The 22,367-nt window shown below is 46.3% G+C and overlaps 2 protein-coding genes across 17 annotated transcripts in view; one reads left to right on the top strand and one right to left on the bottom strand.

The window, feature by feature from the left end:
• Positions 1 to 22,367, top strand: part of LOC126984856 (gastrula zinc finger protein XlCGF46.1-like) — a 91,757-nt gene that overhangs the window by 26,960 nt on the left and 42,430 nt on the right. For 8 of the 16 annotated variants that reach the window (XM_050839087.1, XM_050839088.1, XM_050839085.1 and 5 more), the window contains 4 exons: positions 17,861 to 17,942; positions 19,007 to 19,134; positions 19,955 to 20,061; positions 20,245 to 20,406. The exons of 2 other annotated variants lie outside the window; for them this stretch is intronic. Coding sequence is in view for 3 of the 14 variants with exons in the window: in XM_050839090.1 (XP_050695047.1) it covers positions 16,381 to 16,947 (567 nt within the window). In the remaining 11 variants the exon portion in view is untranslated. Of the gene's footprint in view, positions 1 to 16,380; positions 16,982 to 17,860; positions 17,943 to 19,006; positions 19,135 to 19,954; positions 20,062 to 20,244; positions 20,407 to 22,367 lie in introns of all 16 variants that reach the window. 6 more of the 16 variants (XM_050839090.1, XM_050839078.1, XM_050839077.1 and 3 more) reach the window with 6 other exon arrangements.
• The window catches only part of LOC126984853 (uncharacterized), a 129,588-nt gene continuing 127,660 nt past the window's right edge, over positions 20,440 to 22,367 (bottom strand). Inside the window, exon 7 of the transcript XR_007737990.1 lies at positions 20,440 to 20,590. The gene's annotated coding sequence lies outside the window, so the exon portion shown is untranslated. The remainder of the gene's footprint in view (positions 20,591 to 22,367) is intronic.

Here is a 22,367-nt window from a genome sequence, read left to right as displayed (position 1 = left end):
AATCCCAGGTGGTTAGCTACGGTGATTCGAACCATCATGGACAACGCACCGAATGCGAGGCTGGCACGCTAACCACTTCAGCCACTGCCTCCTGAATGTATGCCTCACATTTTTTCTATGGTATAAACAAAACAGCTGAGGGCAGTAAATGAAGCAGGAGTCACATCACGGCAGCCACTATAAATAAAATTCGCCTGTTCCGCTAATGGGCTGGGGGCCGCCGTCCAAGAGGCTCTCTGGTTCTACAGGCAAGACAGGGGTGATAGGAAGCTGATGAGAGAAATAGAATTCCCAAACTGAATTCTGTGGTGTGTGTCTGTATGCATGTGTGTGTGTGTGTGTGTGTGTGGAACCATAGAACAAACAAACAAAAACATAAATGACCAATAATAGTTGTTACATATTAGGAAGACATACTCAATAAGGAAAAAACTTATTCATGGAAACCAACAAGGAAAAAGGTTAGATACTGAGGAAGGGAAGGGAAGAACAAAGGGGTGGAATAAGATAAATATGTGCTTGTGTGCTTAGAACTGAGTGTTGGAAGATCAAGACAGAAGGAAGGGCATGATTGCAGGCTGCTGGAAAATACAATACAATACATTACGATAGATTACAGTATGGAAAAAGTATGTACCTACCTCTAATAGTACATACTGAGGATGATATGGGGAAGCTACATTTTCCATCCTCACAATTAATACAGGAAGGAAGGGCATGATTGCAGGTCAAGCTGGAAAAGTATAAAAAGATACATTGCAATAGATTACAATATGGATAATAGTGTAGTTACTTCTAATAGTATATACAGAGGATGATATGTAGCTACTTCTTCCATCCTCAGCTAATTAATACAGGAAGGAAAGGCATGATTGCAGGCTGCTGAAAGTACAAAAGATACATTGCAATAGATTACATCATGGAATAATAGTGTGTAGTTATACTAATACAGAGGATAATATAGCTACTTCTTCCATCCTCACAACGAAGGCAGTACTTTCCAGACAGTAAGTAACAGCATAATCGCAAACCTCTGAAGATAAAGGACAGGCAAAGTGAAAATATAATTGGAAGCTGCTGCTGGAAATTACGAAAAGGACATTATGAGATGAAACACAACAGACCAGCGTGCTTCCTCCTTCCTCTGAATTATGGCAAAATCTCTTGACAGGAACAGAAAGAAAAAATGACAAACTGCTGGAAAAATACAAAGAACTACTGGGAAAGAAATGACGTAAGGTGATAGATTATGTTACATGAAATGGGGAAATAATACGTGAACTAACTGTCCCTTCCCCTGAATAACAGACACATATAAGCCAATGCCAAGGAAATAAAGACACTAGACCAGTGGCTCCCCAAACTTTTCACATGATGCCCCTATTGATTTATAAGAAATCCTCACACCCCACATCATTTGTTACCCTTCATGTGTGTGTGTGTGTTTATTTCAAAAACTGCAATTTTGGCAGATGGAATCACGCCCTCTCTTTACCTAGCTCACGCCCCCAAGGAGGCATGCCCCCAGATTGGGGAACCACTGCACCAGACGATAGATTGTCCGAAATAGGGCAATGATATGGGGTCATCAGTACAGGTGTGGGGTCATCAGAGCAGGTATAGGGGTTGGCAGGGCAGGCGTGGGCCCATCAAGGATTATTGTCAGGACAGGTGTGGGGCTGTCAAGGCAGGCGTGGGACTGTCAGGGCAGGTGTGAGGATGTCAGGCTGGTGTGGGCTTGTCAGGCCAGGTGTGGGGCTGCCAGGGCAGGTGTGGTGTCACCAGTGCAGGTTTGGGGTCGTCAGGGTAGGTGTGGGGCCATCATGGAAGGTGTTGATCGTCAGGGCAGGTGTGGGGCATTCAAAGCAGGTGTGACAATGTCAGGGCAGGTGTGGGATTGTCAGAGCAGGTTTGGGGCTGTCAGGCAGGTGTGGTCTCTGCCAAGGCAAGTGTGGGTGTGTCAGGGCTGGTGCTGTGTCGTCAGTGCAGGTTTGGGGTTGTCACGGTAGGTGTGGGCCCATCATGGGAGGTGTTGATCGTCACGGCAGGTGTGGGGCCGTCAGCAAGCGTGGGACTGTGAGGCAGATGGGGCCATACGTCATCGTGCAGGTGTGGGGCCGCACATCACGGCAGGTGTGGGGCTGTCAAGGCAGGTGTGGGACTGTCAGGGCAGGAGTGGGACTGTCATGCCAGGTGTTGGGCAGTCGGTCAGGGCAAGTGTGGGATCGTCAGGGCAGGCATGGGCCGTCATGGCAGGTGTGGGACTGTCAGGGCAGGTGTGATCGAGGTTGTCAGGGCAGGTGTGCGCGATTGTCATGGCAGGTGTGGGGCCATCATTGCTGGTGTGGGACTGTTAGAGCAGGTGTTGGGCCATCATGGCAGGTGGTGAGCGATCATGCAGGTGTGGGACTGTCATGGCAGGTGTGGGGCCATCATGGCAGGTGGGACTGTCAGGCAGGTGTTGGGCTTTCAAGGCAGGTGTGGGTCTGTCAGGGCAGGCGTGGGACTGTCAGGCCAGGTGTTGGGCCATCACGGCAGGTGTGGGACCGTCAAGGCAGGTGTTGGGCCGTCACGGCAGGTGTGGGACTGTCATGGCAGGTGGGGCCGTCATGGCAGGTGTGGGACTGTCAGGGCAGGTATTGGGCCGTCGCGGCAGGTGGGACAGTCAGGGCAGGTGTGGGGCCATCATGGCAGGTGTTGGGCCATCATGGCAGGTGGGACAGTCAGGGCAGGTGGGGCCGTCATGGCAGGTGTGGGACTGTCAGGGCAGGTGTTAGCCGTCACGGCAGGTGGGACTGTCAGGGCAGGTGTTGGGCCGTCAGGGCAAGTGTGCGATCGTGAGGGCAGGTGTGGCTGTGTAGGGGCCGTCATGGCAGGTGTGGGACTGTCCAGGCAGGTGGGCCGCTGCAGGTGTGTGACTGTCAGGGCAGGTACGTGTTGGGCGGTCAGCAGGTGTGTGACTGTCAGGGCAGGTGTGGGGCCATCGGGCAGGTAAAAGGTGCGATCGTCAGGCAGCTAGGTGTGGGGACATCACGGCAGGTGTGAGATCGTCAGGGCAGGTGTGGGGCCATCAGGGCAGGTGTGGGGCCATCAGGGCAGGTGGGGCTGCCAGGGCAGGCGTGTGCATGGGGCCGTCAGGCAGGTGTGTTGCCGTCATGGTGCCTTCCTGTGGTCAGGCTGTCTGTCTTGCCCATAATTCCGCCCCAACTCATTTATGACACACACCTGTAAGGCATTGTGCTGCCAAAACATGTGTGTGTATTGTACGCAGGAAATGACGACCCCCAACCCACGTAAATTCCTTATACCTGTATAATGCACTGCACTGCCAGATTCGTGTTTCCTGGGTACCTGGCTATACAGCAACCAGCAGATAACATTATTTCGTCTGATGTGGAAATATATTTACAAGTTGTATCGTTTGTGGTCCAATGTAGCGTGTTTTAGGCTCGTGTGTAGCGGAATTATAGTTCCAGTTGGCAACGCTGCCAGGTGACACGTTAGCTTTGAATGCACCAAGGTATGAGGCGGTGAAGCTTTGAGGGTGATATATGGGTGGAGCACCTTAGGGAAAGATTTAGGAAGGCTACCTTAGATACAAAGTCAGACTGGAACGAATGGATGACGCGAGGCTGGCACGGAAGGTTTACTTGTGGAGGTGCATGAGAGCAAATGGATTAAGAACTGCATGAGAATGGTTGGTGACAGTGGTATGCGAGTCAGGTGGGTGAGCAGAGAGGAAGGGAGGCGTTTCTTTGAATGGAAAATGACTGACAGCAACAGTGAGGATCTAGAATGGGATGCGAGAAAGTGGAAGAGAGAGATAGACAGTGCAGTGAAAGGTGACGGTCTGAGTGAGGCACTGAGGAGATGGGCTGGGATGTGAATGGGAGGATTGCAGGAACAGAGAGGGAATGGATGCTGCTGCTGCTGGGACTGAGTGATGAAGCAAATGATAGAATTATAGAAGCCATGAAGAGTTTTCTGGAAAAGGTGTGGTATGCAAGAAATAGGAATTGAAGATGTGTAATGGATACTGCTTGTTTTGTTTAATTTTTACAGGTTGTGTCGATGCGAAGGCCTGACTCTCCAACGGGTCACCTGTACAGCAAGAGCAAGAGAGCACACGCCGCATCCCTTCTGGCCCTGCCCAACCAGCCCCCTAAAACACCCCAGAAGGAGAAGACGACGAAGGCTCCACACCCACGGGCCAGCGCTGGGGACCTGCTGGCCAGCGTCACCCTCAGCCCCAACACTGCCAGGACAACACCTCCACCACTGCCGCTGGAAGTCTTAACCTTCTCATGCAGCAGAAGTAGGTAAGCTGTCCTGCACAAGACAGGCCGCCCTCCACTCATAAGAACATAAGAACATAGGAAACTGCAAGAGGCCGGGTGGCCTACACAGGCAGCTCCAGAATCCCCACTACTCACGATGGGTGAGGTGTAGTTAGGGTTACAGGTAGAGGCTTGATCCTCGTTATACCGGCGGTACTAGGCACGCATCCAGTACCCCGTCACCCTACTGCACCCACACCTCACTGCCACCTGTCGTCCTCGTCCATGTAGCTATCCAGTCTACTCTTAAAACAAGCTATCGTCCCTGCACTAACTATGTGATTGCTGGGTAAATCTTAAGAATCACCACTCCACCCCTCCATCATTCTCTCAGCCTCCAATCCCCAAGACAAGCCTGGGGAACTGTGGGGAACCGGGTATTAGGGGAGGAGCCCATATCACTGAAAATGGCCTTCCAAAATTTCCCTTGAAAAATCCCTAAATCAGGAAAAATTCTAGTTTCGAAAGTAGGGAAAATCCTACCGTATACTCACATGCGTGGGCTAATCGCCAACCAAGCATACCATGGTTAATCACCCAAAACAGCCCTGAGCCATGACTCAAGGTCATCCGGGACTTGGCTGAACAGGCCTGGCTATACCTGCCCTCAGCACGGCAGCGTTGGGCTACGGTTCTAAAAATAACCACGCATGGTGGACCTGGTCTCACATGCGTGGCTAGTCACAACCAAGCGTACCATCACTAACCAAGTGTACCATCGCTAACCAAGCGTACCATCGCTAACCAAGCGCACCAACACTAACCAAGCGTACCGTTGCAACTGCTGCCGTCGCTAACCACACGTTTGTAGAAAAACAATATATGAAGCCCTAGTGATGTTTCATACGGTAGGTAATGAATGCGAGCTATTTTGCGGCGGCGGCGTTAGCTCGATTAATCCCTTTAGAGAGCTGTGGTTTTGGTGGTCGTTATTCGATTAATCCTGTAGGGAACAGTGGTTTTGGTGGTGGACGGCCAAATCACTGAAAAATGGGCTTTCAAAATGTCCCTACAAAATCCCCAAAATCGGGAAAAATCCTAGTCTCTAAAGAAAGGAAATTCTGACGTATACTCTTGTAATCTATTCCTATATAACGCAGTAGCCGCTGCAGCGGTCTGTTGACGAGTGTAAGGCGTGTAATTAGATGGTCAGCGAGTTGAACCCCACTCACCACCCCAATCGTAGTCGAGCAACTCTTGGGAAATGTCATGTTTCATAATTACATATGGTACAATAGTGACGGTTAACCCATCCACTTCTTGTATGTTGATGCTAGATAATTTTTACCGAGTAGTTTAAGGTACAAAATAAAACAGATTTGTGACAGCTGTCATCCAGATCGAACTGACGCTCCTGATGTTAACTGACGCGGGAGTGACCTACCGACTGCTACGTATGACCCTGGCCTCCATTTTACTCAAATTCCACTATAAGTATCGCGCATCGAACAATATCCGTTCGTTTTCTGACACGTGCTTGTCACACCATATGTTACACTTGACACGCCCGTGTCTTTGTTGGGCCCGGTACTGGGATAGTAATCGGTCCTTTGTCAACCTACATGCACACCAACAAAGAGGTTAAATACTGAGTTAACACTTACCGAAAGGTAAAGTAGACGGATATTTTCAGGGAGTGAGTGTCAGGGCTTCCATCCATTATGGCGGCTTGAAAACAACTGACTTCAGGAACCCACCGTTAGGTGCCGCCGCTGATACCCTCGCGTAGTAACATTTTACGAATGCATTAGAAAATACAAATAGCTGCGGCATTAGTTGCTTTAATATAGAGAAAAAATAACTTAAAACTCTTAAAAGACCGTTTTTTTGTCCGAAATCGTTATAATCCATGCGCATTTTGGATATTACTGACTTAGGAACTAGTTTGTAGGGTGCACTGCAAGGCAGGTATGAGGCTCAGTCTGTGTATAGAGGCGGTTGTGAAACAATAACAATGGGCTTAGAAAATCCAAGCCACCTAACTCTATAATTAAAGAGGCTTGCCCCCCTGGCCCCTCCCCAAGGTAAAATGTATACGAAAATGCATTCTAATACTAATTCTTTCACGTGCTAAATTACTACGAATATTGGTTTGGAGTGGTTATTCTTAAGTTTTGCCTCTAATTTAAATCCATTACTGCGAGTTCTATCCTGCTGGCTAATTTTCAGTACTTTACTTATATCGCTTTTGTTGTAACCCTTGACTCATTTGAATACTTCTATGAAATCTCCCCGCACTCTTCGTCTTTCTAGTGAATGTAAGTTTAGATGTTTCAGCCTATTTTGATATGGGAGGTTCCTCAGCCCCTGAATCATCTTGGTCATCCTCCTCTGAACTGGTTCTAGCAAGTTGATGTCCATTCTGTAGAGGCAGCTCCTTTGACCCTAAGCTCCTGTGTATCTAACCCCACCTAATATCGCTGTCCATGAATTTATCTAGTCTATTTTGAATGTGACAATTGTATTGGCACTCACCACGTGACTGGTAAGCCTATTCCACTCATCCAGCACCCTGTTTGTAAAACCAATTTTGCCTGTGTCCCTGTTGAATCTGAATTTATTCAGTTTAAACCCATTACTGTGTCCTACCGGTTTTTTTTTACCAACAAAACCTTTTGAATGTCTCCTTATTAAAGCCCTTCATCCATTTATAAACCTAGATCATGTCTCAAAGCACTCTTCTCCTTTCAAGAGAATGCAAGTTTAACTGTTTGAGTCTTTCCTCGTATGGCAAGTTTCTTGACCCCTGAATCATCTTAGTCATCCTCCTTTGCACCGATTCTAACATTATGATATCCATTCTATAGTAAGGTGACCAGAACTGAACCGCATAATCAAGATGAGGTCTAACTAATGCTAAATATAGTTTGAGGAAAACTTCGGCGCTTCTGTTACTTACACTCCTTGAAATAAATCCCAGTTTGCTCGATTTCTAGATTGAATGCAGTGTGCCCTTGGACGGAGATCAGAGCTCACTATGACCCCTAACTCCCTCTCGCACCCAGACCTGCTTATGGGAGTGTCATTAAGCAATAGTTATGTGAGGGGTTGTTCCTACCACACTCAGAATACTGCACTTTCCTACAATGAACTCCATCTGCCATTTATCCGCCCAGTCATACAATCTGTTTAGTTCATCCTGGAGAATACTAGCGACCTGATCTGACTCAGTTATTCTACCGATCTTGGCATCATCTACAAACTTACTGATATCACTATTTATTCCTGTATCTAAGTCATTGATATAAATAATAAACAAAAGTGGACCTAATACTGAACCTTGTGGGACCCCACTCGTAACGCATCCCCAGTCAGATATTTTACCATTGATTTGCACTCTTTGCTTCCTATTGCTAAGCCACGCCTTGACCCAGTTCAAAACTTTACCCTCTTCTTCGTGAGCCTGTAGTTTAAGCAACAGTTGTTGGTGAGGAACTTTGTCAAACGCTTTACTAAAATCAAGATATATTACATAATAATTTTCATCTCTGTCTACCGCCTCAAATACTTTATTGTAGAAGGACAAGAGATTGGTGAGGCATGACCTACCTTTCCTGAACACATGCTGCGAGTCGTGAATTAAGCTACGTTTCTCTAAATGTTCCTGAATGTTCCTGGCTATCATGGACTTCAGCATCTTGCCTATAACCGATGTTAAGCTAATTGGGTGATAGTTTGAAGCAATTGACCTGTCCCTTTTTTGAAAATCGGCGTCACATTAGCTACTGTCCATAGTCTGGGCACATAGTATGTACCGACATCTTAAAGATGTCGGTTAGTGGGTCACTGAGTACATCATCTAATTCCTTTAATACCCTCGAAATATCCTGTTAGACCTGGCGACTTGTTCTTCTTAAGCTTATCTATCTCATCCTGAACTACTTGCCTGGTAATGATTATATCCCTCAACTTATCGCCATCCCCGCCCTCGTACACCTGAACCCTTTCCGGTATAGTCGTTCGATCCTCCTGTGTGAATACTGAAAGGAAGTAGTCATTCAACAATGTGCTCATATTTTCTTAATTTTCTACTAGCTCCCCTGTGTTTGTTTTCAGCGGTCCAATTTTCTCCCATGTTTTTGTTCAATACATCTGAAAGTAGCCCTTAGGATTACTTTTCGCCTCATTTGCTACTTTGATCTCATAGTTCCTTTTGCTATCCTGGTGTTTTTCTTAACTAATCTAGATAGTTCGACGTACCGGCCCCTGAGATGTGTTTCACCATTCTTTATTTTCTGATAAATTCCCTTCTTTAACCCAATCTCGTGTTTTAGTCCACGAGTCATCCACTTAGGATCATTGTTTTCTAAGTGTTCGCTGTGGTATATGCTGTCCTTGCCCCTCTACTATTACTCTAACTAAATTATTGTAAGACATTTCTACCTGGTTCTCCTGGCTCTCCAATCCACAGTTCTGGCCCTCATGAATCCCTAAATTATCCCAGTTTACCCCTTCAAGATGTCTTCGAAGCCCCTCGTAATTTGCTCTTCTGAAAATCTGGCACTAACACTGGGTTTGGTTCGCGGGTTACCGCCCAGTCTAAGCTAAAACGAACCGTTCTGTGGTCACTATTTCCTAATCCTCCGCCCACTTCCTACTCACGTAGCAAGTTCCCATTATTGGTTAGGACTAAGTCTAATGTGTTATCTCCTCTGGTAGGCTCAGTAACTACCTGCTTAAGGAAATTATCTTGTATAACTTCAAGAAAGTCCTCGGCTTCCAGGTCACCCACTAGGTCTTCCCAGTCTATATTCCTATAATTAAAGTCCCCCATTACGCAGACATTTCTACTCCTACTCGCCCTGCCAATCTCCTGTAGTAATATATTCGTGTCCTGCCTGTTAAGGCTGGGTGGCCTCCCAGAGTTAATTTTTCTTTCCCTTTGTAAACGTCCACCCAAACTGATTCTGAATCCATGTTAGTTTTGACTGAATTGTCAACTAAACATTTAAGTGAGTCTTTAACATATAGCGCAACTCTGCCTCCCTTTCTGCCCCTTCTGTCTTTGTGAAACATCTGATAACCCGTTATTTCAAATTTGATCTAAAATTTCTATTGGCAGTGTCTATCCATGTCTCAGTGATCGCTATTATGTCAAAATTTTCTGAACAAGCTTCACCCTTAGTAAGTCTGTCTTGTTTCTGAGGCTCCTGCTGTTAGTATAGAAGATTCTTAGCCTGCCCTCTGTTACTCCCCTATAATTACTTCTAAGCTGCCTGGTTATATTATGAGCTAGATGTTCTCTTCCATTACCCTCCCATTGCTCACATTACCCTCCCCTCGCCTATACTAAAAATCCCTCAGGGTATCAATTGCTCGCTCAAGGGAGTCTTAGAGAGCCTTAACACCCTTGAACGTCAAGTGTATCCCGTCACGGGCGTAGAGGGCGTCGTTGCCAAAGAAGAGGTCCCAATTGTCGACGAACAGCCATTTGATGTTCCTAGCCTCATAGCACTGCACTTTTCAGGGTGGAACTCCAACAACCACTTCCCCGACCAATGTTGCATCCTGTAGAGATCTTCCTGGAGTCTAACACAGTCCTCTCTCTTACCAGTTTGTCTGAAGACCTTTGTATCGGCAGCGTACAAAAATAATTCGCTGTTGAGTACTACATTTGGTAGATCATTTATGTACATAATGAACAACAGTGGTCCAAGCACTGAGCCTTGGGGCACTCCACTAGTAACCATTTGCCAGTCTGATTCTTCTCCATTTACTATAACTCTGTGTTTTCTCTCTGTCAAGAACGCTGCTATCCAGTTTAAAAAGTTGCACCTGATGTTATAACTTTTATTTTCTCAATTAATCTCCAATGTGGAACTTTATCAAATGCTTTAGCAAATGGCAATATGCAACATCCACAGCGCTACCTTCATCCAGATACTGCGTCCATTTGTGTAGCACGGTAATAAGCTGCAGCACCGTTGATCTGCCCGTCATGAATCCGTATTGTTTTCTGCTGAGTAGTTGATAATTCTTCAAACGCTCAAAATTTTTTCTCTTATTATGGTTTCCATTATTTTTCATATGACACAGGTCAAACTCACAGGTCTGTAATTACCTGGTTCATTTCTGTCGCCCTTCTTATAGATCGGTGTGATGTTCGCGATTTTCCAGTCTTCAGGTAACTCATTGCTCTGCAGCGACAACATGAATATCTTCCTGAGTGGCGGGGAAATTATTCCCTTCACCTCTTTTATCACCCGTGGGTGCAACCCCTCTGGGCCTGGAGACTTATGACGTTGCATTTTATCGATCACTCTTTCTATAGCATCACATGTAAATTCTATGACTGGTAAGGGAGGAACATTCTTAATATCAACGTTGGGTGTCATCCCATCAGGTTCCTCGGTAAAAACAGTACTATAGAAGTTCGCCAGCACCCTCACTTTTTTGTTCGTCGCTTTGTGTTTTGGCTGTTTTTTCAGTATTCGTATAAAGGTCACATTCGCCCACTGATGACTTAGTCTTTGACTGTACGTACTTCCAGAATATCTTAGGTTTGTTTGACATTCTGAGCAATGGTCTGCTCGGTGTCCTTAATAGCATTTATTAGGCAAGTTGAAATCGCCAACAATAATTTTGTGCCTTGCACTGTATTCGCTGGTTTCTTGTAGTAACTTCAGTATTTTTTCGTTATTTTCATTATCACTGCTTGGGCTCCTATAAATAGACGTGAACAATAGTTCCTCATTTTTACATTTGATCTTAACTGCTATATACTTGCAAGCTTCCTCTTTCATCTGGATAATGTCATAGGCTATATCCTTATTTATATATACTATCAGTCCTCTTCCTTATCCTCAAGTGGTAGATTTTTCCAATGCTCTCATACCCTTCAAAGTTATTATACTCCGCAATGTCTCTATCAAAACGATGATTTTTTGGTTTGACTTCCTGTAACGCTATCACATGAGGGGGTGTCTGTAACTCTTCAACTTTTGCTCCCAGCTCCACTATCTTATCATTAGTTAATACATCGACATTACAAAGTAACACATGAAAGTCTGATTTACTTGAACCAGATGTACATATTTAATTTTGGATTATGCTTGTGGTTCCTCTATCACCTTCCTCCACCTTTTTTACCTTCAGTATATGCCGGTTCCAGGGACTTCCTCTTACTACATAGTAGTTTCCCGAATCTTTCTCCTCGGCGTTTTTCTTTCCGGCATTTGCTCTGAGTTCCTTCTCTCTTTTCCTTTCCTCAATGGTCATATCATGAGACACACCAACCTTCCTAAATATTTCACCTTTGGCATCTCATAATCCTTTCTTTCAAGGATCCTCTCAGAGTCACCACTATGAGCCTTGGTAGGCTACTCTGTTCTGTTTCTCCCTTGTATCTTCCAATTCGTCTTATCTCCTGAATATCACTGTCCAAACATGTCAAGCCCATCTCACTGCATAATTCTATGAAAATTAGCCTGTCATGCTCAATTTTTTCAGACCTAATTGCCAAGTTCATGCCCTCTTTCACCTTCTCTGGGATACCATACAAGACAATGTTGTTTTTCCTGTCTAATCTATTTTTTACTTGATTGGTAGTTTTATCCAACAGTTCTTTACCATTATGAGCATTGAGGAGCCCAAAAGCAGTAGCTCCTTCAGTACTAGACCCACTGCAAACCTTTGATTCCTCTGTCTTCAAGACATCCCTGTAGGATTTTGCCAAATCTTCCTTCACCTCTGCACTCACTTCCCCCCCCCCCTCAGAAAATCTTGAGTGTATGTGGATAGTCGGTACATAACTGACTCACTTATAATGTGCTGCAACTACAGTAGAGCCCCACTTAGCGCGAGATCAATTAGCGCGAACCGCAATTAGCGCGAGTCATCATCTACCAAGAAAAAATTAATTAGCACAAAAGCCTCAGTTACCGCGAGCAGCCACCACGACTGAATTTTGAAAATTGCGCCAAGCCCCCATGATGCGTGGTAGCCTGCTGCCTGCCTCACACCACAACACAGCCCCCCACCACCACTTCCCACATGGTCCCAGTCTCTCATGCTCTCTAACGTCGTCCTGCCCCCCTCGGAGGCTGCCCGCCTCACCTGCTGCCTCGTGTTGGGGGCGGTGTACAGGTAGCCGCCTGTGTGGCACTGCAGCAGCTACTGTCGCACTCCGTGTCCCGACAACGCCGTCGCCTCTGCTGCCATCCTCGGGCGTCGCTGCATCGACTTCGCGGGGTGTCACTCGTACCTGCCGCGGCAGGGCAGATGAGGCAAGGCGTCACTATTGATTGTGTGGCCACTGTCACCGTAACACGCTCGATAATAACGAGTGTGATGTCGGCCTGGCCGGGCACGACGCCCACACACGCCCACACCCTGCCCGCCGAACCTTTGCTGGGGCCGAACTCTTGTCACACCCACTTGCTGCCGCCGCCACCACCTTTGGGCCGCAAGAGTCACCATCACGGCTCGATAACTGATGACTGATTATTTTGAGTAATTATCAAACCCAAAAGTCAGACCCACGTGTGCACCAAATAACTTTTTTCATATTGGTTACTTTATTCAATTAGCGCGAATTCAGTTAGCGCGACCGCACCGCGTTCATCCACCTAATTCTTGCGCTAAATGGGGCTCTACTGTATAATACAGAATGTGTCGTCGGCTGTAGGCATATGCAGGCACGGATATGGGGGTGGGGAGCCAGATGACCTGGCCCTAAAAAAGATATTAGGATAACTAAAATATTTGAAATACCCATGAATTGAGAAAACATAAAATATATTTAAGATACCCCTAAAAAGCTAGAGAGCTGGGGAGCGAAGCCGGCCGCCGCTAGATAGCTCTGGACGCTGTCCTCCAAACTTTAAAAAATTCCTCCTCTATGGTTCCTTGGGCTTTACTATGCGGAGGTGGACGGGATGCTCTGGCAAGATCTAAATTTTTTCGGCGTCTGATGTAATTTTTCACCCTGCAGGGCCAGGGCACAATGGGCACTGCGCCTTATGGCCCCGCACTCATCTAACAATCTACATACTCGTACAGGGCCGTAGTACGCCGTTCCTAGGGGAGGCTGGGGTGTTGATGACCCCCCCATATCTGCTAAAATGTCCACTTTCTGAGAGAGTCAAAACGAAAACTGGTACCTTTCTGTTGCATTTCTGGAGAACTCAGGATTTTCTTTATTTATTTTCAGTATTTAAGTTCCGGAATCATATATTGAATATTATAGAGCAAGATTTATAGGCCTAGGAAAAATCTTTGTGACCTCATTCCTCACATGCCAGCAGAAAGTGAATTTTAGTGCAGGCCACTATCATCATTCGGCACTTGGAAGAGGAAATAAGGAAGACTTCTGCCTTTGTGCGTGCTCATGACCTCACCGGTAAAGGTTTAGCCTGGCTCCTTTGTGCACCGTTGAAGACCTCGGATTGAACATGGCCAAGTGCAGGGACTTGGTTTCGATGGAGCAAGTGCCATGGTGGGAACATTCAAAGGGTGTGCCGCAGTACTCATGAAGAAGTACACCCTGGCCAAGCCAATCCACTGCTTTAGCCACCGGCAGAATCTTGTACTGACGAAGGCATGTGACGTCAAGGAAGTGAAGATCGCTCTTCAAACACTGACCCAGGTGTACAACTTCGTTCATTCTTCAAATATGCGCTCTCTCCGCTTCACAGAGGTTGTCAAGCTTACCTCGGCCAAGTGCGAAACGCTTGTTCCCCTGTGCCCCACCAGGTGGATTGAGGCATGACAGAATGATGGTTTTCGTTGAATTTCTGCCTGTCATCGCTGTTTTTCTCGAGGAGGAACTTGACGCCACCGCTGGCTCCTTCTCATCGCCATATGTGTTTCCTGCTTTCGTTGACTGGTTGTAGTGGAGTGTATATTGGCACATACTCAAGCCGAGCCAAACTTCAGAGGAAAGATGGCGACCTGGTGTCAGCCGATGCCGTGGCATCGAGACCATTTTTGCCAAGTTCAGAGCAGATGCGGAGAATCATTTTCACGACGTGTTCACGAAAGCGGAAGAGCTTTTGGTCGAGGTGGGGTCATCGCATGACACCATCCCTGTGCCACGACTCTGTGGACGACAGACCCAGCGATCAAATGTTCCGTGCGAGAATGCTGAGGAGTACTACCGCCGGGCGGTGTACATTCCATTCATGGACCACATCTTGGCTGAGTTGAAGAGTCGGTTCGGTGACGACACAGTGCCTGTCGCACTTCAGCTCAAGCAACTCCTCAAAGGCCCAGAAACGGATGTTGCATGCGGTTGTGCTTCAAGTGGCGAAGCTCTACGAACTCGACATTGAATCCCTGACACTCGTGAAGGTAGAAGCGGAGCGCTGGGCATTATCTGTTCTGGTCTTCCAAACGATCAAAGAAGCCCAGGCACACGCCAGCACCAGCATCTGAGGAGTACCGTCGGCCAAGAGCGCCTGAACGGGCTTGCCCTCCTCTGTGTCCACCACGATATCCCCATTTCAGTCGAGAGATTGATAAGCAAATTCGGCGAAAAAAACCGCCGACTACTCTTTGCTTGGTGAGGCACTTGTTGAATACTTGGGAATTTGTAAATATATTTCTTTAGATCAGCCAATCTTTGCAAATGTGTTACCTCAATCCCGTGTAAAAGAAGCCCTATTAGAATTCCTTTTTATCTTCAGCTGCGTCTAATTTCACATATTAACTCTTTTTTTTGTAAAGGTCAGGTTTGTAATTTATATATGACCTGTATTATGATCACCCTTGCTGCTTACATATCGAAATAAACATTTAGTTTTCTTCGAGTGATCGTATGGTGATGATTTCTACCTGTTCAGATCTGCCTTTTTACGGGTCGGATGTGCAATTTGAATTGTTTCTTGTTATTGCTTGCCAGCTTAATATTGATTGCACTTCATATATAGATACAAGAAAAATTCATTTGTCACATATACGTTGATTGCTCGGGGGCTGCGGATTTTAAGCAAAGAACCGCCATCACTATCCATTGGTCTTCACTGTTTGAGGCTGTCGCTAACTTATGAAATTTTACCAGCGGGCTCCCCAAAATTGATTTTCTGGATCCGCCCTGCTTTGTTCCTCGTGTCAATTGTTATATCAACTATTTTGCTTTCCACTGCTTCATTAATCACACTCTTGACTTCCTCCCCAACTTTCTGCTTGACTTCATCAATCCTAGATTTCAACTCACTGTTCACTTGAGACTTGATATCATCTCTAATTTCCTCCTTCAGATTCTTGACATCACTGTTGATCTCCTCTAAGGCCTCAGTGGTTTTAGTTTCCAGGGCATCCATACGTCTTTCTACTTTATCCTGTCTCTTGGATGTGTTGGTTACTTGTTTGAACAATTTCCCCGCAACAATATCGCATTTGGTACAATACCAGTGAATCTTACTTACTTGATTGCTGCTCAGGAAATTATACACTGCCTCAGTGACCTCCTCACACTTTATGTGGTGCCACATTTCACATAGTTCACAGCCTAGAGCCTTGTCTTCCTCACCAACCTTAACCTTACAGACTGGGCATGTGTCTGTTTGTTTATCTGCGTCGCTATCGTCTGCCCCAGTCAGCTGATCATCCCGCCCCAGCCGCAAGGCTTGTTTTGCCAGATCCAACAGTATCCTTGGTTTTGTGCCCGCCTTCTTACTAGACGGATTATTCTTCGAACGATTCATTATTCTGGCAATATTACTATTGGAGAATTCCTTCACTTTTACAGAGCTCTCACGGGCACGACCACCATCGACCACGACCACGGACCCTAGGCCGCCGGTGTGTGGAGGAAAGAGAACAAGGAAAGAACGAGGACAACAGCAACACACTCAGCTTCCGCAAAGGTTGGGGCTGCCTCACCTGCAGGGCTGGACAGCAGCATGAGTGGCCAGGACAAGCAGGAGCAGACTGCTGCAGGGGCAGGAGGTCAGTGGTCACCAGATGAAGCAACTTGCTGGCAACCCAGCAACAAAGGAGAGAGGAAGTTTGTGTGTCTGGAGGTGGAAAAGAATTAACCACATGGCATGGCCTCAGATATCACACCCTTACACACACTGGTGTGAAGAACTATGAATGTAAGGAATGTGGGAAACAATTCATCCAGAAGAGTACCCTTGATAGACACACCCTTACACACACTGGTGTGAAGAACTATGAATGTAAGGAATGTGGGAAAAAATTCATCCGGAAGAGTGACCTTGATAGACACACCCATACACACACTGGTGTGAAGAACTATGAATGTAAGGAATGTGGGAAAAAATTCATCCAGAAGAGTGACCTTGATAGACACACCCTTACACACACTGGTGTGAAGAACTATGAATGTAAGGAATGTGGGAAAAAATTCACCCTGAAGGGTAACCTTGATACACACACCCTTACACACACTGGTGTGAAGAACTATGAATGTAAGGAATGTGGGAAAAAATTCATCCGGAAGAGTCACCTTGATACACACACCCTTACACACACTGGTGTAAAAAGTCATGAGTGTGAAGAGTGCGGGAAGAGGTTCAGTGTGAAGCAGGCACTCAATCGACATGTCTTCAGGCACTATGGCCTTAGAGAGTTCAAGTGTGATGTTTGTGGAAAGCTCTTTAAGACAAAAAGAGACATTGCCAGGCACATGAAGATCCACTTCTGAAGTGTGTCTGCCTACAGTAGTTATAGTGACCAAGGTAGGGAAGGGGATGGGAGGGAGAGGAAGGGGAGGAAGAGGAAGGGAAGGCTGCAGTAGGGAAGGGAAGGCTAGCCCAAGAACGGGAAGGGAAGGAAAGGGAAGGAAATCCCAAGGAAGGAAAAGGGAGAGTAATGTGGTGTGGCTGGGTGTGGTGTGGCTGGGTATGGTGTGTGGTGTGACTGGGTGTGGTGTGGTGTGGTGTGTGGCTGGGTATGGTGTGGTGTGTGGTGGGGCTGGGTGTGGTGTGTGGTGTGAGGCTGTGGTGTGGTGTGGTGTGGCTGGGTGTGGTGTGGTGTGGTGGGGCTGGGTATGGTGTGTGTGGTGCAGCTGGGTGTGGTGTGTGGTGGGCTGGGTGGTGGTGTGGTGTGGTGTGTGGTGTGTGGTGCGGCTGGGTATGGTGTGGTGTGGTGTGTGGTGGCTGGGTATGGTGTGGTGGTGTGTGTGGTGCGGCTGGGTGGTGTGGTGTGGTGTGTGGTGTGGCTGGGTATGGTCTAGTGTGTGTGTGGTGTGGCTGGGTCTGGTGTGGTGTGGTGTGGCTGGTTATGGTGTGGTGTGGTGTGCTGGGTTTGGTGTGTGTGGTGTGGCTGGGTGTGGTGTGTGGTGCAGCTGGGTTTGGTGCATGTGGTGTGGTGTGTGGTGTGGCTGGGTATGGTGTGGTGTGTGTGGTGTGTGTGGTGCAGCTGGGTTTGGTGTGGTGTGTGGTGTGGCTGGGTATGGTGTGGTGTGGTGTGTGGTGTGGCTGGGTATGGTGTGGTGTGGTGTGTGGTGTGGCTGGGTATGGTGTGGTGTGGTGTGTGGTGTGGCTGGGTATGGTGTGGTGTGGTGTGGCAGGATTTGACTCAGCGACATTTTACCTCGCTGTTGGTGGTGTTTGCAGAAGGACAAGCAGGACCCGGACGGTGACATCATTATGAGGCTTGAGTACGGTCTCCTGAACTCCTCGTCCCTGGAGCTGATTGGTGAGTTGGCGACCCTGTTTTTTCTTTGTTCGCATGTCTTTCTGTCTCTATCTCTGGTTGTGGCTTTTAATTGATGGGTCTGTCTATGTCTGTCTCTCATTTTCTCTCTCTGTCTCTCTGGTTGTTTTATTTGCTTCTCATTTTCTCTCTGTCTGTCTGTCTGGGTCTCTCTATGTCTTTGTCTGTCTCTGTTTTTCTCTCATGTTTTATTCGCTTCTCATTTTCTCTCAGTCTGTCTGTCTGGGTCTCTCTATGTCTTTGTCTCTGTTTTTCTCTCATTTTCTCTCTGTCTGTCTGTCTGGGTCTCTCTATGTCTTTATCTGTCTCTGTTTTTCTCTGTCTGGATTTCTGTAGCTTATTGTAATGTTTTTTTCTGCTTCTCTTATTTTCTGTGTCTGTCTGTGTCTCTGTGTCTGTCTATGTCTTTGTCTGTCTCTGTCTCTCTGGATTTCTGTAGCTTTTAGTGCTAATGGTTGTTTTATCTACTTCTCATTTTCTCTGTGTCTGTCTCTTTGGTAGTATTGCTTTCCTTCTCTTTCTCTACTTATCCCTGTTTCATTTTCCTCCGTTCTTATTTTTTGTTCTCTTTCTGTTCTTATGTCTTATTTTTTCACCGTTTTCCTTTCATTCTTTTCCTTTTTCATTTCTCTCTTCCTCTCCTTGTCTTAGTTTTCCCTTTTCATTTCTTCTTCTTCCTTTTGCTGTCTCATTTTCTCTGTGTCTGGCTCTCTGGATTTCTGTAGCTTTTATTTATTTATTTATTTTTACAACAAAGGAGACGGCTCAAGGGCAACAAAAAGTGCATAGAAAAAAAAGGCCTGCTACTCACCGCTGCCATAATAGACGAAAGTAAAGAGTGGCCAAGAGAGAGGTCAATTTGTGGTGGAGAGGTGTCTTGATAATGGCTGTTTTATGTCTACTTCTCATTTGGTCTCTGTCTGTCTCTGTCTCTGGGTTTCTGTAGCTTGTAGTGATAGTTCTCTCTCTCTCTCTCTCTCTCTCTCTCTCTCTCTCTTCTGGAAAAACAAATTGAATAGGTAACCTGGTGTTCACTTTCTCCGCAGAGCAACCCACGTGTACCTCCCCAGTCTAATGGTGAGCCTGGCGCCGCCCCTCGTGGTCTTCCAGCCTCCTCACCAGTGCATCTTCCACTCCTCCGAGCTTGTGTATAACTTGACCAACCAGTGATGAGGTGAGTGAGGGAAGGGAACAGAAGGGAAGGGAGAGGAAAGGAAGGAAAGGAAGGGAAGGGAGAGGAAAGGAAGGGAAGGTTGAGAAAGGGAAGGGAAGAGAAGGGAAGGTCAAGGAAGGGAAGGGAAGGTCAAGGAAGGAAGGAAGGTCAAGGAAGGGAAGGGAAGGTCAAGGAAGGGAAGGGAAGGGAATGGAATGAAAGGAAGGGAAGGAGAGAAAGATAAAGGAGTGGAAGGGAAGGGAAGGGAGAGGAATCAGAATCAGAAACTTTATTTCCATTTTATACAATGGTTATTCTTTACAGGCTTAAAACTATTGATCATAGTATATAGAGTGTTCCCCCCCCCCCAGGCGGGGACTCCGAGGCAGGGTGAAGGTGTGCCATTTTGAAATTTGGGAAAAGATGTCTACATAGTTTGTCTATTTTTGATCTGTTGTCTGTCTGGAAAGCTGGATTTTCTTATAGCCTTCTCAAACTAATGCTTCCTCTACATAGTTTGTCTATTTTTGATCTGTTGTCTGTCTGGAAAGATGGATTTTCTTATAGCCTTCTCAAACTAATGCTTCCTCTACATAGTTTGTCTATTTTTGATCTGTTGTCTGTCTGGAAAGCTGGATTTTCTTATAGCCTTCTCAAACTAATGCTTCCTCTACATAGTTTGTCTATTTTTGATCTGTTGCTCTGTCTGGAAAGCTGGATTACCTCATGTCATTAGAATGCAATTGATACCTTTTCTTGGCCTTTTGAAAGAGTTGATGTGAGGGGAAGTGTTGAGGATGCCCGCCTACAGTCCTTGCTGAGCAGTTTCTGTGTCTTTCAGAGCGTGTGAAGCAGTTTGCCAACCTGGTCCTGGCCCTCATGATGCTGTTCGACAGGTACAATCACTGGATGGTGGGCGACAAGTTTGAGAGACTCGCCCCCTCACTGGTAATTATGCCCCGTTGTCATTTTTCCTTCTCTCTGGTCAGGGGCAGGACCTAGTGTTTTTTATGCCTTTTTTGTTTTATTGCCCTTGAACCCTAAAAGATAAAACTACATGACCTCCCCTAACTTAACCTCACCTAGCCTTACCTAACATCTCCTAACTTAACCTATCCTCACTTACCCTAGCCAAGAAGTCACCCGCCGCAGCCGCCGAAGGGAAGGACAGAGGAACAGCCGCCAACTCCATCGCTGGCGGCTCCACATCTACTCTCGTCTCCTCCTCCTCCGCCTCCTCTCTCAACATGGACGGTCGAAAAAGGATGTTTAGTGTGGAGGTGTTTGATTGGGGTATGTGGGTTGGTGTTTATAATTTCATTTGTGTGTGTGTGTGTGTGTGTGTGTGTGTGTGTGTGTGTGTGTGTGTGTGTGTGTGTGTGTGTGTGTGTGTGTGCGCTACCCTTCCCTCCCTCCCTCACCCCAATGTTTGTCTCTAGGTGTTTGTAGGCGATAAGATGACCTTTCAACACACCTTCTTTCTTTCCTTTATTCTTTCCCTCTTTACAACGTTATTGTAAGTATACGTAAACTTAAACTAACGAAATACAAGTTACGTGAATCTTACCCTCGAGATATGTTATTTTGATCTCTGTACGTATAGGCAAGATTACGTCTCTTAAACTAACGATATATAAGTTATGTCAACCTTAACCTGCGAGATGTTTGTATAAGTAACCTCATTTCATTTCATATGTTGCCTTGATCTGTATGTATAGGGAAGATTACATCATTTAAACTGATGGAATATAACTTCTCAACCTTACTTACGAGATGTTTGTATAAGTAACTTCAATTCACACTTTGATCTCTGTACGTCGAGGCAAGGTTACGTCAGCCCAGCACTCACTGTTTGCTTATTTCTCGTCTTTACGTAGACGTAACATTACGATCCTTGTATTGCTGTAGGACTTGTGTTGTGGAGATTAAGTATTGCTGTAGGACTTGTGTTATGGAGAGGAAGTATTGCTATAGGACTTGTGTTGTGGAGAGGAAGTATTGCTATAGGACTTGTGTTGTGGAGAGGAAGTATTGCTGTAGGACTTGTGTTGTGGAGAGGAAGTATTGCTGCAGGACTTGTGTTGTGGACAGACAAACAACATAATATAATCTGATAAGGGAAGTAAGAGTGTTATAAAAATTGCAACAGTTTGTCAGAAAGGCCTATTTTTAACCCCTTGACTGTGGATTTCCTACAAGAAGACATCACCAAGCTTTAGGAGTGGAACAAAAAGTGGCTGCTACAATGCAATGAGGAAAAAATGTAAAGTCCTGAACCTTGGGAGGGGATATCCAGCACACCAATACCACATGGGAAACACTCCACTATCCACCACAGAGGGAGAGAAAGACCTGGGAGTGTATGTTACCAGGCTACCAGTGAAGGGATATCCAGCACACCAATACCACATGGGAAACACTCCACTATCCACCACAGAGGCAGAGAAAGACCTGGGAGTGTATGTTACCAGGCTACCACTGAAGGGATATCCAGCACACCAATACCACATGGGAAACACTCCACTATCCACCACAGAGGCAGAGAAAGACCTGGGAGTGTATGTTACCAGGCTACCACTGAAGGGATATCCAGCACACCAATACCACATGGGAAACACACCAATATCCACCACAGAGGCAGAGAAAGACCTGGGAGTGTATGTTACCAGGCTACCAGTGAATGGATATCCAGCACACCAATACCACATGGGTAACACTCCACTATCCACCACAGAGGCAGAGAAAGGCCTGGGAGTATAATTATGTTACCAGGCTACCAGTGAAGGGATATCCAGCACACCAGTACCACATGGGAAACACTCCACTTTCCACCACAGAGGCAGAGAAAGATGTGGGAGTGTATGTTACCAGGCTACCAGTGAAGGGATATCCAGCAAACCAATACCACATGGAAACACTTCACTATCCGCCACAGAGGCAAAGAAAGACCTTGGAGTGTATGTTACCAGGCTACCAGTGAAGGGATATCCAGCACACCAATACCACATGGGAAACACGCCAATATCCACCACAGAGGCAGAGAAAGACCTGGGAGTGTATGTTATGAGGCTACCAGTAAAGGGATATCCAGCACACCAATACCACATGGGAAACACTCCACTATCCACCACAGAGACAGAGAAAGACCTGGGAGTGTATGTTACCAGGCTACCAGTGAAGGGATATCCAACATACCAATACCACATAGGAAACACTCCATTATCCACCACAGAGGCAGAGAAAGACCTGGGATT

The sequence above is a fragment of the Eriocheir sinensis genome, chromosome 57 (assembly GCF_024679095.1).
Source record: "Eriocheir sinensis breed Jianghai 21 chromosome 57, ASM2467909v1, whole genome shotgun sequence".
In the NCBI taxonomy this organism is placed as follows: Eukaryota; Metazoa; Arthropoda; class Malacostraca; order Decapoda; family Varunidae; genus Eriocheir; species Eriocheir sinensis.
The sequence above is the reverse complement of the archived record's forward strand: the minus strand, read 5'-3'. Positions and strand labels throughout refer to the sequence as shown.